General features: G+C 38.6%; 1 protein-coding gene across 3 annotated transcripts in view; it reads left to right on the plus strand.

The window, feature by feature from the left end:
• Nucleotides 1-16,336, plus strand: part of POSTN (periostin) — a 54,605-nt gene that overhangs the window by 12,040 nt on the left and 26,229 nt on the right. For all 3 annotated transcript variants that reach the window (XM_032214649.1, XM_032214651.1, XM_032214652.1), the window contains exons 3-10: nucleotides 425-489; nucleotides 1,831-1,988; nucleotides 3,553-3,717; nucleotides 4,382-4,528; nucleotides 7,570-7,711; nucleotides 12,326-12,538; nucleotides 12,761-12,895; nucleotides 14,256-14,404. In XM_032214649.1, the coding sequence (XP_032070540.1) occupies nucleotides 425-489; nucleotides 1,831-1,988; nucleotides 3,553-3,717; nucleotides 4,382-4,528; nucleotides 7,570-7,711; nucleotides 12,326-12,538; nucleotides 12,761-12,895; nucleotides 14,256-14,404 (1,174 nt within the window). The remainder of the gene's footprint in view (nucleotides 1-424; nucleotides 490-1,830; nucleotides 1,989-3,552; nucleotides 3,718-4,381; nucleotides 4,529-7,569; nucleotides 7,712-12,325; nucleotides 12,539-12,760; nucleotides 12,896-14,255; nucleotides 14,405-16,336) is intronic.

A 16,336-nucleotide genomic window follows, 5' to 3' on the forward strand; every position in this document is an offset into this window, starting at 1 on the left:
CTAGGTGTTCGCTAATTTGTTGCTTGATTATTTTTTCCAGAATCTTTCCTGGTATTGAGGTCAGGCTGATAGGTCTGTAGTTTCCTGGATCTTTTTTTCCCCTCCTTTTTTGAAGATGGGAACCACATCAGCTCTTTTCCAGTCCTCTGGTAGTTCCCCGGTGTTCCAGGATCTCTGAAAGATATGTTCCTAGCTTTTACTCTGATTGCAGGCTTTTAATTCATCTGTTCTTATTGTTGCTTTAATATAGTTTTTTATTATGCATTTTGTTTTTATATATTTTATAAATTCTATATTTTTATATAGTCTTATCTATCTATATATACTTCCTCTAATCCACTTCAAATATGTTTATATTAAAAGGAATACTAAATAAATATTAAGACCTAGTAAGATCAAATAATATTGCATTGGTACTCTGCAGGACGGTTTTATATGAGTGCTGCCCTGGCTATATGAAGATGGAAGGAGAACGAGGCTGTCCTGCAGGTATTATCATGGAACTATTTTCTCAACCCAATTTATTTATTTTTACTTTTGTATTCACCATAATTATTTTGACAAATTTAAAACATCTATAGAAATAGAAGACTGTCTTGAAAAAATTAAAAGATGCCCTAGAACAGAGTTTCTCAACCTTGGCAACTTGAAGATGTGTGGACTTCAACACCACCCTAGAACAGCTCTATTTTTTATCCTTTAATGAATCAGACGATGGTTCCAGACTGAACTTTACAGAAACGCTATTCCAGGGTATTGGTGTTGCAACCAGCAGTCTCATTGTTTCAGCTCCCTTTATTTCCCAATGGTAGAACATTAGGAATAGATTCCCCCTAGATCCGTGATGGCAAACCTATGGCATGCATGCCAAAGTTGGCATGCAGAGCCCTTTCTGTGGCACACGAGCCATTGCCAGCTGCTCTTCTGATTTCCGACGCATACATGTGCACCAGCCAGCAGGTCTTCGCGCAAACTGGTGTCCCAGAAACCCAAAGACCAGTTGTGTCTGCTGGAAACCTGAAGACCAGGTGGCTGGCGTGTGGATGCGGACCGGCCAGCTGGTCTTTGAGTTTCAGGGACTCCAACACACATGCCCACACAGAGGCTCTGTGTGCCACCTCTGGCATTTGTGCCATAGGTTCGCCATCACAGACCTAGGCCATCTTGTGCTAAGTAGCGTCATAATAGGTGCCAAAGCAGGCCCAAAGCCTTTTTAGCTAGTAAAAGCCATGAATTCGGAAGTACCCCAGATCATAAATCTGTTCTTTCAAAGGTAATGCCTGCTTGTCCAGAGATAACATTGCTATTGATGGAGAGCTTTGATGTACAAACTGTACTTAAACCTTGTCAGAGTTCAATTCTACTTCTGACAGAAATCCTGACAGTTTCAAGACACTGTACAAGACATCAGTGGTATCTCCTCTACAGCCTGAAATGTTGATTTAAAGTTGGATATTCTTGGCAACTTGGTGATATTTTTCTGTGGGATAATTCAGCAGCTTTATAGACATAATAAAAAGGAAGTTTGATGATCCTCTGCCATGTGCAAGTTGGACCAAGATAAGCACAGATCAAGCTTGCACAAAGCAGAGGATAATTTACAATATTGTCCTGTCTACTTCCTTGGATTTTACAGGCCACAAGAAATTCCAGGTTACTGAAGTAATGGATTAACACAAAAAGTCCTAAGGAACTTTATTTGCATTAAAATCTGCACATTAAAAGAGGAACCACCTCAATACTTAAGTAAATTTCATTAATAATTCACTAGAAAAAGAGCAACTAATTTAGAAAAGGATTTTATAACTATAAGTTATTTTTCTTTTTCAGTGGCTCCAATAGACCACATATTTGGTACTTTGGGCATAGTAGGAGCTACCTCCACTCAACGTTATTCTGAGATGTCGAAACTGAAGGAAGAAATTGAAGGACCTGGCTCTTACACATTATTTGCACCAAGCAATGAAGCTTGGAATCTTTTAGATCGTGTAATTATATCAATTTTGATTTTTAAAGAAATGTTTAATGCTAAGAAATTTATAGATGAATAAATTATGAATGAATAAATACTAACACTCAGCTTTTGTATATATTATTGGAATTATTGATTCTGGTTAACTTTATACACATATATTTGCAAATTCACTTGCGCGCACACACATAACTCTAAATAACCAGTGTTCAGCATTGCAGCATGAGGTAAGATAGCTGGAACATAACTTAGAGTTGGATTTTCACAGTAGCTTCTATAATACATCTTCTGGCTTCAGAAAGGCACACTCTGAAATTCACAAGACTAGGCTGCAGAAAATGTGTTTATAGTCTATTTTATTATAATAAAATGTATTATTGTGACAACTAATCATGTCTTTCCCAATGTACCATGTAACAAGTAAAATTATGATTATGTTATCCAATTGCTGATTCCTATGTTTCTACCTAAAGTGAAAAGCCCTAAGATTATATAGGGAGAGCCCATGATCCTCCCTGAGGTTTTCATTAAATCTTAGAAAATGGAATCAATACTGAAATGGAGAGAATGCCCAGTAAAGGCTTATTTTGCCTGATTTTAGGCTTTTCCAATTACCCAGCGTTGATACATTAAATGAATATAAGAAGCTAGGTGTAGACTAAATTAAAGAGGACAAAGTTTAAGAGACTACACAGTTTCTGACAGTGGAATAATAATGATATGAAGGACAGTGTTGAGTTGGCAAGTATAATGGCAGGTTGATTTAAGACAGGGGTGTCAAACTCAAGGCCCACGGGCCAGATCTGACCTGCAGGTTCTTTAAATCTAGCCCATGGGGCCGGTCTGAAAATAGCGAACAATTAGCCCACGGTGCCTCTGACAGCCAAAATGGGGCGCGGGGAGTGCACGTTGCCTCCCATGCCCCATTTTCAGCCTGGACGGCCTCCTGCAACACTCTGCTGACCAAAATGGGTCACTCCCCCCCTCCCGTGGCCCATTTTGGCCAGCAAAGTGCAGGAAATGCTTGTCCCTTCTCTCCAGCCAGCGGAGGAGAACTACAATGCTGAGCTGGCCTGCGAAGAAATCCAGTTTGATACCTCTGATCTAAGAAAATCTTTACTAATGAGGTAGGGAGGAATAGAAAAGGTGGAAGTGGATATAAATAAACTTTTTTTTGAAGGAGAAAAGCTAGATGGAAAAAAGGGGATATACAAAATGTAAAGATTACCAAGAAAATGAGCTGTAAGAAGAGCATGCTTAGTAGAAGAAGTAGGAAACTGAAATAAAGTAGGTAGGCAGCAGTAGTAGCATGTGGCTGATCTTCTCAGGTTGCCTGCTTTGTACTTAAATGTGAGGTGTCCAGAAAATATCAGGGCTGTAGGCTGGAGCAGAAAGTTGAAGCTATTCTCAAAGAAGGAAATGTTTAGCCACTTGTTATTGTTGGCATGTAGTGGCTATATTAGTGAAATTATTGTATGCTGGTAAGTCAGAAGATTCAGAGAGTAGTCAAAAATACCTCACTAGCTAACTGAAATAATATTAATGGAATATCTCCCTGATTTCAACTACTCTGCCTCCAGGAAATCTACAATGGTCTGATTGAAAATGTAAACATCGAACTGTATAATGCTCTCCACAACCATATGGTAAACAAACGGATGTTGACAAAGGACCTTCGGAATGGCATGACTCTGGTGTCTATGTACAACAATCAAAACCTGCATATAAATCACTATCCCAATGGGGTAAGCTTATCTGTATAACATAAATGGACATTAGGATGTGGCTTGTAGCACTTACATCATACATTTTGGAAAGAGATCTAAGATTCAGTGTTCTAGTTTAAATTTCCCTTGAAATTGATATGAGTAATTTGTTCATATAAGATGTCATATATTATTATGTTAAGATGATTTTCAAAAATAGAAAACAACATACAAAATAATAAAAAACCAATATTTTAAAACTCCTGTGTACTTAAAATATGTAAAAATGGTGTCCAAAGAACTTCATTTGAGGGACCCTCTATTGATATTTATTACTGTAGTTGTCCCATGGACACGGTGTTGATGCACTTCAAATACTGGTAAACTCTCATTGAGCCTAATTAAGTTACACATCTTACTAGAATCCTTGGGTTAGTATTCAGACAACAATCTACATGAAAGCAGTTCAGTAATTATGATTGCTATCATTTTTTTAGTCACACAAAATGAAGTGTAACTTAAAGGGCTATGTTATAAAATATGTTCCAGCTATATTGTTCCCTGAACTTTTAAAAACAAACATCACAAGTTTCATAAGCAAGTTATAAAATTAATTGAAAAAAAATTATGTAAAGCTTGTTTGATAAAAGTTGGGAAGCCAAATTTATAACAAACATTTATTCATGCTATTCTTCCAATTTAGGTTGTGACTGTTAATTGTGCCAGAATCACCCATGGCAATCAAATTGCTACAAATGGTGTTGTTCATGTAATTGATCGTGTGCTAACTCCAGTTGGTAATACTATTCAAGACTTCATTGAATCTGAAGATGATCTCTCGTCTCTCAAAGTAAGTTTTTATTTAATCTTATTTTCTTCAAATCTTGTCTTTTAAAATAGTTGGTGTTTCTCTATATAACTAAAAATCAAGCTAAAGCATGTAATGGAAGAAGATAGTATAGTAAAATACAATTTTAAAAATAAAAGTAGTTTGATTGATAATTAATCTGCCCACCCAGATCTATTATTAAGCCAGTGGTAGGGAAAGTTATATAGAAAATTATTGATTTTCCAGAATTAGTAGTATCAAGGGACATTGTAAATAAAATAAAATGTTCCCATTGACAAATCTGAATCTCACTCCTCTTGAGCTACAGATGCTACATTTTGATAATCTAAAATGCATATTTGTATCCCATTCTAGAATTATTGTATGCTCCTCAATCTACTACCAGTAGGTAAAAAGCCCATTAAACAGAGCCGAGGCAATGAATTATTTGACAATTTATACAACTGTCTAATGAATGGAGCTTAGCCTAATCTTCTTTGTGTTGTACTGAAAGCGCATCCTGCTCTCCAGATAAACTGGGAATATTGTTTATCATCTGCTTTTCTTTTCTTAAAGTGGTTGAGAAGGGGGAATCCGTCTTTGCAATTGTGAACAGCACTGCAATATTAGGGATCAACCATCTAATTTAGATTTGGCTATGCTCTTTTGTCATAAAATAAAGGAATTTGTTAATTTTGTCACTGTTTAGATACTGAAGAGAAGGAGTGAAATTAATGGACTATGTTGATCAATTTTCAGTGTTAGAATATTGATTAAATTTGCAAGTGTAGAAGAGCAGACAGAACTGAGGGTGGAGTTAAGCAAGTCATCAGCTAGCATTTTTACATTCCCACAAATGATCTAAGACCAGCCCTTCTTGAATTCCGGTGAATTCTGATGCTAATTTAGTACTGAACTTTAGTACTGAACTTTAGTTGACAAGATTCTTATGTATAAGCTTGAGCAATAAATTTGAACTGCAACTTAACAAAAGGCCCTGATTCTTTGCACCTGATAGCAAGTCTGCTATTTTATATTTGCAACACTTTCCCCCTTTATTTATTGTTCATTTTTTCTCTTCCTCTCCAGTCTCTTTTTAAAATGTTTTTATTGGCTTTCCAGGTGTCTTTTCCTTTCCCCAATTATGGCAGACCTTGTCACTACAGATAGTCCTCACAACCATTCATTTAGTGACCGTTTGAAGTTACAATGGCATTGAAAAAAATGACATGACTGTTTTTCATACTTATGACTATTGCAGCATCCTGTCATGTGATCAAAATTTAGACACTTGGCAACTGCGTCATATTTATGACAGTTGCACACAATGGAGGAAGAAGTTCCTCTACCCTTTTCTTTTCCTATCTATACATATACTTAAAGCATAATCTTATGAAGTTAACAGTAAGTTAAAAGGACCTTGGATGTTATCTAGTCCAACTCACTACTCATGCAGGGGACCTATATTATTTCTGACAAAAGGCTGTTCAGTCTCTTCTTAAAAGCCTTCAGTGGTGGGGCACTCACAACTTCTGAAAGCAATTAGTTCCACTGGTTGAATGTTCTTACTGTTAGGAATTTTCTCCTTCTAGGTTGCTTCTCTTCTTCATTAGTTTCCATCCATTGTTTCTTGTCTTCAGGTACTTTGGTAAATAAGTTGACCTCCACTTCCTTATGGCAGCTCTTCAAATATTGGAAGACTGCTATCCTGTCATTCCTGATCCTTCTTTTCATTAGACTAGGTATATCCCGTTCCTTCAATCGTTCTTCATATATTATAGCTTCTAGGCACCTAATCATCATGCTCTTCTCTGAACTCTTTCCAAAATCTCAAAAACTTTTTTGTGTTGGCATGACCAAAACTGGTCCTTATAAAGTGGTACTATTACTTTGTGTGATCTTGATTCTATCCCTCTGTTAATGCAATCTAGTATTGTATTAGCTTTTTGGCTGCTGCAGCACAATTTTGGCTCATGTTTAGATGGTTGTCCACTAGGATTCCAAGATCTCTCTTGCAGTTACTACTATTGAGCCAGGTTTCACCTAATCTGTACCTGTACTTTTGGTTTTTCTTGCCTAAGGGTAAGATTTTGCTTTTCTCTATGTTAAATTTCATTTCATTAGATAGGGACTAGGGTTCAAGGCTGTTGACATCCATCTGGATCTTGACCCTATCTTCTGGGGTATTGGCTATTCTTTCCAGCTTAGTGTCATTTGCAAATTTGATGAGTTCCCCTTCTATTCCCTCACCTAAATCATTTATGAAGATGTTCAAGAGTACTGGGCCTAATATAGAACCTTGGGGAACTCCATCACTTACGTCTCTCCATGTAGATATAGTTTCCTCAAGGACTACATGTTGACTGCGATTTGTCAGCCAGTTACAAATCCATTTGGTGGTGATATAGTCTATTCCACATTTTTCTAGCTAAGTTAAGCAAGAAGTAATCTTTGTCAAAAGCCTCAATGAAGTCCAAGTATACTATGTCCACTGCATTTTGTTGGTCCACTAATTTTCAAAGAATGAAATACGGTTTGTTTGACATGATCTGTTTTTGACAAACCCATGTTGACTACTGGTTATAACTTTGTCTGCTTGTAGTTGTTTGCAGATTCGTTGCTTGATTGTCTTTTCTAGGCTCTTTCCAGGTATTGATGTCAGGCTGATTGGTCTATGACTTCCAGGATCTGTTTTTCCCCTTTCTTGAGATGGGAACCAAATCAACTATTTTCCAGTCTTCTGGTAGTTCCCCAGTTATTAGAAAGATATGGTTTAGTAGTTCCGATTTCACATCTGCTAACTCCTTCAGATCTACAGAAAGGAAAATCTGTCACAATTCAATAGGAATTACTTTAAATAACATACAATTTGCATGTATATACGTATATCATATTGCAACATTTATGTATTATATTTTATGCTAAGAAAAATTTTCAGTACAATTAATTACCATGTATTTTGGTATGATGTCAAAGACAATTGCCAATATTTAAAAAATAAAATTATACTATTAGTTTTTGCATAAGAGTTTAAAAGCTTCTTTATTCCCTATTTCTCATAGGCTGCTGCCTCTACATCAGATGTAATGGAAACTTTAGGGAAGCCTGGGCATTATACACTTTTTGCACCTACTAATGAAGCTTTTGAGAAACTTCCACGTGGAACCTTGGAAAGAATAATGAGAGACAAGGTGGCTTCTGAAGGTATTACAGTAACTTTACTCAAAATTACTTGGTAACTAAATTACCAAAAGAAAAAAATGCAATGCTGAAATACATGTCATACCTATCACACCATGCATATTATATTAATAATTATGACTAACACCAAAGCATTTTCCATAAATCAGAATATCAAAAGCTCCTTGTTAAGTTGTTCATTTGGATGCATGTTATACTGGAATCGGTTCATAGAATTCTCGAGTTGGAAGTGATCACCAGGATAATCTAATCCAACCCTTGTAATTAGCAGTAAAACCAATGAAACCATCCTAGAGATGTGGCTTACCCATCTCATGTAAAACACCTCTAAATAGAGGAACGCCACAAGCTTCTTTAGTAAATCATCAAGATGTTTTTCCTTTTATTTAAAATAAAAATGGAGGCTTTTAAGAAGAGACTGGACAGTCATTTGTCTGAAATGGTATAGTTTCCTACTTGAGCAAGGGGTTGGAGTAGAAGGCCTCCAAGGTCCCTTCCAACTATGTTATTTTATTATAAATGAAATGTTGGTAGCTTCCATTATTTTTAGAACTGATTTTTGTGGCAAGAAAAAATAATTCCTGATCATGTTCATTGTAGCTTCCCTTTATACATCTGAACATATCTTGTATCCCTAAATCTACATTTCTACGGTCATCTTCCTACCTTCAAGGATGCTGGCCCTGTGAAAGGAATTTATAGCAGTGTCTGAGGTAGTGGTTTGTCAAAACATCGGAACAGAACTTGATTGGACTACTCTCACAGAGGGGAGAGATTTGGACATTGGGGATTGCTTTCAGTATATGATTTTCACACATTTTTCCTTCAAAGCTTGCCTTGCTCTTGCTGCACTCAGCACCTCTAATAAAAGTACCTTTTCTCTAACACCTAACGACCAAGGGTTGTTCTCTCCTAGGGAGCAGGCTGTGACCAGTCTGATGTCTACATTCAAGTCCCTTCAGCCTGACCTCTATTCATTTATTTCTTCATCTATTCATTTGTATTCTCCTTTGAACTTGACAACCTGGCCAAAATCATTCTGGAAATGTTTTGCATAGAATTATACACAGTACTCCAGGTAGGATCTCATCAGTGCAGAATAGAGAGGAATAACAACTTCACATAGCTTTGATGAAATGCTTTTTCTAATGCATTTTCAAAGTACATTAGCTCCAACATTTTTTATGCTCAATTTGTCAATCAATTTTTTTTTTAATGTATTGCTTCCAAAACATGAATCCTCCATCTGGTATGTGTGTCCTATATATTTCCTCTTTCAATTGAAAAACTTTTTGTTGCTCACTGTCCAGTTTTTCAATGTATCAGATTGCAATTTTGTTTTTTTCATCATGTAAGGCTCACTGGTTAATAATTATCCTTTTTTATTTCTTCAAGGGAAAGCACTTTTGCTCTTCTCTAATCTTCTGGTACTTCTCCAGTTCCCCAGAACTCCTTCTGGACAATTGACAGAAGCCCTGCTAGCTCTTCCAGCAGTTCTTTCAATATTCTACAGTATATTGCATCATGGCTTGGGAATTTGAGGTGTTTTATTTTAGCACTTGTTTTATTAGTACAGTAAAACTTCATACAAATAGGATCATTCAGTATCTATAATATTACTGTCAAAACCGTCCCATTGGTAAATGTAGCAAAAGAAACTCCTGGCACATTATTTTACCAAGAATATAACTTTACTGATAATTCCACATAGGCATAGAAGTAGCAAAGCCAGCTCTAAAGTTTTTACACAAAAACCAGCCTAGGTAAAAAAACCCTTTTCCTCTGGACCTCCCCATTGTTCATTGTCCACCAATCAATTGCCTTTATTTTATTTTTGGAACAATCTGAGCACCTTGAAATTTTCCCAGCATTTGACTCTGGGTTTGTTGTGATGGTCTCAGGCTATATCACCTCACTTGCATTCCTCAATTCCCTCCCAAGGCTTCTATGCATTGCAATACTTTCCCTCCCCACTCCTTGTTTCTGTTGTCTGGTTGCGAACTGGAGTGTGTAGCGAGTCAGCCCTGACAATTAATCAGAATAGAGCTGAAACGCACCTTGGAGGTCTTCTAGTCCAACCTCATGTTCAAACAGGAGACCCTACCATTTCAGATAGGTGATTGTCCAATCGCTTCTTTAAAACATCCAGTGATGAAATTCCCACAATGTCTGAAGTCAAGCTGTTTCACTGCTTAATTGTCCTCACTGTTAGGAAGTTTCTCCTTAATTCCAGGTTGCTTCTCTCCTTGATTAGTTTCCATCCACTATTTCTTGTTTTGCCTTCTGGTGGTTCGGAAAATAAGGTGACCCCTCTTCTTTATGGCAGTCCCTCAAATACTGGAATACTGCTATCATGTCACCCCTACTCCTTTTTCCCCCTAGACTAGCCATATCCAATTCTTGCAACCATTCTTCATATGTTTTAGGCCCTTAATCATCTTACTTGCTCTTTTTTTCACTTTTCTCAAAGTCTCTATACCTTTTTGTAATGTAAAATTACAGTATTTAATTAATATACTGCTTTGGTCGCATTGACCGATGATCTCTGGAGAGCCAGAGATGGAGGCCATGCCTCCATCCTGGTTCTCCTTGACCTCTTGGCGGCTTTCGATACCATCGACCATGGTATCCTTCTGCGACGACTGCGAGAGGTGGGGGTGGGAGGCACTGTTTTGCAGTGGTTCTCATCCTACCTCTCGGACAGGTCGCAGTCGGTGTTAGTTGGGGGGCAGAGATCGACCCATAGGCCCCTAACATACGGGGTGCTGCAGGGTTCGGTCTTATCCCCCCTACTATTTAACATCTACATGAAACCGCTGGGCGAGATCATTCGGAGGCACGGGTTAAGATACCACCAATACACGGACGATACTCAGTTGTATCTGTCCGCCCCGTGCCAACTCAATGAAGCGGTGGACGTGGTGAACTGGGGTCTTGAAGCCGTTATGGACTGGATGAGGGCTAACAAGCTTGTACTCAACCCGGAGAAGACCGAGTGGCTGTTGTGTTTCCCTCCCAAAAATTCGACCAGTGTTCCATCGCTCAGGCTGGGGGGTCAAATTTTATACCCCTCAGAGTGGGTTCGCAACTTGGGAGTCCTCCTGGATCCACAGCTGACTTTCGACCACCATCTGACGGCTGTGACCAGGGGGGCATATGCCCAGGTTTGCCTGGTACGCCGGTTGCGACCCTACCTGAACCGGGAGGGTCTCACAACAGTCACTCGGGCCCTTGTGACCTCTAGGCTGGAATACTGCAATGTGCTCTACATGGGGCTGCCCTTGAAGAGCATCCGGCGACTTCAGCTAGTCCAGAATGCGGCCGCGCGAGTTATTGTGGGCGCACCTCGGTTCACCCACATAACACCTATCCTCCGCGAGCTGCGCTGGCTACCTGTTGATCTCCGGGTGCGCTTCAAGGTGCTACTCACCACCTATAAAGCCCTCCATGGTAGTAGATCTGCGTACTTGAGAGACCGCCTCCTGCCAATTACCTCCCTGCGACCTATAAGATCACATAGATTGGGCCTCCTCCGAATACCATCCGCAAGTCAGTGCCGACTGGCAACTACACGGAGGAGGGCCTTTTCAGTAGCAGCTCCGACCCTTTGGAACGATCTCCCCGTGGAGATTCGTACCCTCACCACCGTCCAGACCTTCCACAGCCCTCAAGACCTGGCTATCCCGTCAGGCCTGGGGATAAGATCACAATCTGTCCCCACCCGAATGAAGAATGAATGTTGTGTACTATTTTACTCTTATGTATTGTTTTATGTTTATTGTTTATACCCCCCCTCCCTATTTTATGTAAGCCGCCCTGAGTCCCCGCGGGGAAAAGGGCGGCCTATAAATATTAATAAAATATCTTTTAAAAAAAATCTTAAATAATATTAATGTAAAATTGTAGCATCTCCTCTCTTGTGCTGCTGTTCCTTTGAAACAAGGTGTACCCATTAAGTCTAATGTTCTACCTGTTGGGTTCAAGAAAATCTGGTCAATGGAAATGCCCATATACATTAAAGAAAAAAGAAAAATGGCATGGAGAATAATTCTCCTTACTCAGAGTGATCGAGTATATATGTGAAGTCAACCTTTTTAGTTCAGTGGATTTTGCAGATTGGTTCCATTACTTCTTGAAGGGTAGTAATCTTAAAACAAATGGTATAGGCTTGTCTACTCAAGTAAGTTCCTTAGTTCCTTTCTCATTTAGATATATCTGTTGGGGATACAAGCTGTCCATAACCAAAGTGTATCCAGTTCAATAAAATCTCTGCGTCAATGTAAACCTTCAAATGTTATCCCCATTCTGGGGGTTAGGAGGGAATGGGGATGGGATAAGCTACTTTCCTATCTTACAGAACAACTGGTGAGAGATAAACATATAAATTATTTTTCTTCTAAGGCAGGGAGAAAAAAATTCAGATCACAAATGTGTTTAGATGATGGACTTAGATTACCATATTTGCTGATTACCATATTTGCTATTTGACTGCATAACTTTTGACATTTAGGGCTGTTTAAAATGGGACTGAATCGAGGGGAGGATAGTCAAATTACTGCATTACTTCAGTATATATCTTGTTTTTCATTGGGTCATTTTGTTCTCTTCCCTATTTAGCTCTGATAAAGTTCCACATTTTAAATACTCTTCAGTGTTCTGAAGCCATCATGGGTGGGGCAGTCTTTGAGACCATGGAAGGGAATACAATTGAAATTGGCTGTGATGGTGAAAGCTTGTTAATCAATGGAGTCAAAATGGTGAACCGAAAAGACATTGTGACAAGTAATGGTGTCATTCATCTCATAGATCAAGTGCTTATTCCTGATTCAGGTAAGAGAAGCAGGAGTAAATTCAGTCTCATATTTTTCATATTATTCCTCACCAGACTGGACCAACAGGCAATCTAATTTTTGTCTCAATTAAGGAGAATCATGATTTTGTAGCCAAAATTACTAACTATAATTTCTTAAATTTTATATGAACCATGTATCTGTGCAGTGAGAATTTTGAAGCAAATCAAACCTCTACTTACCATTTTATTTTCAATTTTAGCTAAACAAGTTATTGAACTTGCTGGCCCCCATCAAGCTACCTTCAAGGACTTGGTGGCTCAGCTTGGCTTGGCTGCATCTCTACGGCCAGAAGAAGAATATACCCTGTTAGCTCCATTGAATGGGGCTTTTTCTGGTAGGTGGTCCATATTAAAGTTGTGTAAGAATTAAAGAGAGAAGTAATTGGAGTCTTTATGCTTTTGACATTATAATTATCAGCCACTGATATGGCATCATAGTTAGGATCATGATGAAAAAAAAATCAGCTCCAGTGTTTCTTTCCTGATTACTTGATGCTGTTTTCTGCTTATCTAAATAATGGTGTGCTCTGGCTGCTTATTTCTCTTGACTTTTGATTAGATATTTTAAATGGTATGGTTTATTTCTATGTGCCTGTTGATGACTACTTTGGAAATGCTAGGAAGTCCCTAGCAGTTTTGGATTTGGCTTGATTTAAAATGTCAAAAATTTCCAGTTGAAATTGTAGCTTTTGAGAGATAAAGGTATTTTCATAATGTCTTCTGATTGCCAGTTAATTTCATATATACTTATGTGTCCTACATAATTGCTATTATAGTCTTTACATTGAATGTTAAAGGGGATGCCTGTTTTTCTTCTTTGGTTACTAAGTGTTTGGGTTTGCTTAACATAGTTTAGAGGGAGCAGAGATAACAGAACAACAGAATTGGATGGATTTTGGAGGTTTTCTAGGCCAAGGTCCTGCTAGATAGCAGGAGACCCTATATCATTGCAGACAAGTTGCTGTCCATTTCTTTTGGTGGGATCATAAGCAGAGAAAACAGTGGTATACACTAATTGAAGTGTATTGATAAACAGCCCACTCTAAACAAATGCTTCATTATCAAAGCAATAATCAAACAGTTTACAGGAAGGATTGGGTAAGAGCATTAATCTGCAAGCAAAAGCACATTGCATTAAGCCATAATGCTAAAAAAAGAAAAGAAGAAAGAAACAGATTACCCCATATAAGCCTTCCAATTCAATAGATATCCATGCAATTTCATTTAAAAATGCTTAACTATAGTACCCATCACAATGTAAGCATCACAAACTATGAAAACATAGGATACTTCCTATGTATCAGAAACAATTCTGAGAAAATCAACAGTAATTATAAAATTACTGACAATAAAAGCTTGACATCATTGTATATCATAACCCTGTTTACTGGCTGAAGAAAAGACAAGGGAATTGGCCCTCTTAGATCTAAACCTATCAATGTACAAGAAGTGGTTCAAGAATTCAATGGTAATGAGAACTTTGGGAAAAGTGATTCTGTCATCTTGGAGCCCAAGAAAGAGATACTGGAGCACCAAATCTATGACTATGTGTAGATAGCATTTCCACTGCATTTAAAGCTAATGTCTGTCAGTGTTCCAAATGGTATTCAAAAGTAAAGACAATGTCATGCCTTGCATATGTTAAATTCCACAAAAAACTTAATGTAGATTTTATGTTTTTTTTTAAATTGTTAGATGACACTTTAAATATGGATCAGAGAATCCTTAAACTGATTCTGAAGAATCACATTTTGAAAGTGAAAGTTGGCTTGAATGATCTTTACAATGGACAATTCTTGGAAACACTAGGAGGAAAGAAGCTAAGGGTATTTCTATATCGAACAGTAAGTATAATTAAAGGTTTCAAACAATTATTATAGTAAAAGATGGTAAAATTTTTATTTTGTAGGTCCTGCTTCAGTCAAAGGTTATGGTTATGCCATATAGACCAGTGATGGCTAAACTTTTTGGCGCCGAGTGCCAAAAGCACACATTCGCACACCCATAACGCATGCACACGTGACTCCCCCACGTGTGCCCACCCCGTTGCATATGTCTATGCCCCCTGTGGGCGCCCTTCCCCCTGCAGATGTGTCCCACTCACCCTCACACACGCCCCACCCCCACGGATATGTGCGCAACACCTACATATGCACACACCCCCCCTGTGCATACCTGGCAGAGACCTGAAAACCAGCTGGCCATTGGGAGGTGAACTCATACACAGTGGAGCTAAGCTGTGGTGACAGCTCGCGTGCCCACAGAGAGGGCTCTGCATGCCATAGGTTTGCCATCACGGATATAGACCGTTAAAAATGTTAAGGCTATATATTGATAGCAGAAGGTAACTTATTTGAACATATAGAGAAAATATGAATAAACTCAGCTGGGTTAGTTCTAGAAAATAATGGAAGTGACTGGGTAACCAAATTTCAATCTGATCTACCTTCCAGCAACCTTATGATTAACCAATCTCTGCAACAAGTAGGTGTGAATGCTGTAGTTGATGTAGTTGTAGTTTCCAGCTTTGGAAATGAAAGTAGAGTATTGGTGCATTTATTCAATTTGGAATTTTATCAGCACAAAACCCAGTATCTAAACTCAATATCAAGTTGTGCTCAATTTATGTCCTTACTTTAATTGGCTATTTGGATTAATACTGATTTTAAGATGAGCAGAATCTGGTCCTCAGTGCTGTGGCCTGCCAGCTGCCAGCAGAGCTGGCAACAGACTCAGATGATGAGGAGGTTGGGGAGGAACTTGGGCCAGTTCTGGAGTCTGAAGAAGGCTCAGATGGATGCTCTGTATCAGACACAGAGATAAAGCCAGAGCCATCCAACATTTCCCAGCCACCAGAGAGGCACCTGCCTTTGAAGGCTGATATGGGTGAGAAGGAAGAACAGCTGGGGCCTGTTCCTGATGCATGTATGTGCAGAGCAGTTAGGAGAAGTGAACACCGGAGGACAAGGAATCGACTCGGGAAGCAAAGCACACATGGACCCTGAATGACCCTTCCCTGGCTGGGGAATAAATAGAAGGAAAGGGGAGTGGTTGTCGTAGGAGACAACAGTTTGTATTTCTGAAGATTTTGCTCATTAGGTTTTGTGCCATAAAGACTGCTTGCCAGAACTTAATTTGCAGCCTTTCAACTGGGAGCTCATGGCCTTGCAATTATTGCAGAGAACTGATAAGGTCTGTTATTACAGTTAACTCCTTGAAGGACTATTACCTGGACTTTTTGGCTGGGTCAAAACACTAAGATACTTAGGAACAAAATGTGCTTGTTTTCTAAATATATTTTTTTCCAGAGAAGAAATTTCTGAAATAAGGTAACTTTTGGGACAAAAGTATATGAGTAATATATGCATGAACCAGGCAGGGGTGGGTTCTGGCAGTCACTGCTGCCAATTCACTTGTGGCTGTGCTGCACGCATACACGCTGGATGTGAACTGGTTCAGGGGCATGGCAGGCCTGGGTCACTGCCAGTTCCAGCGATCCGCACTGCCAAACCATTACCGGTTCAGTCAAACGGTCCGAACCAGTAGGAACCCACCTCTGGCATGAACAGTATAGTATGGTACAGTATTTCTTGGAAATAAGCTTCATTTGAAAGATTGAAAATAGCCTGCCTTCATGCACTAGGATTTCAAGTTCACTCTTGAAATATTATATTTATTTAATAAAGAAAATTTATGATTCTGGATTCAACAGCCTTAGTAAGATTCTAAAGATTTAGTTTCTGTTGAGTTATTTAGATCCAACATAATTCTTTAGA

This window comes from Thamnophis elegans, chromosome 3 (assembly GCF_009769535.1).
Source record: "Thamnophis elegans isolate rThaEle1 chromosome 3, rThaEle1.pri, whole genome shotgun sequence".
Lineage (NCBI taxonomy): Eukaryota > Metazoa > Chordata > Lepidosauria > Squamata > Colubridae > Thamnophis > Thamnophis elegans.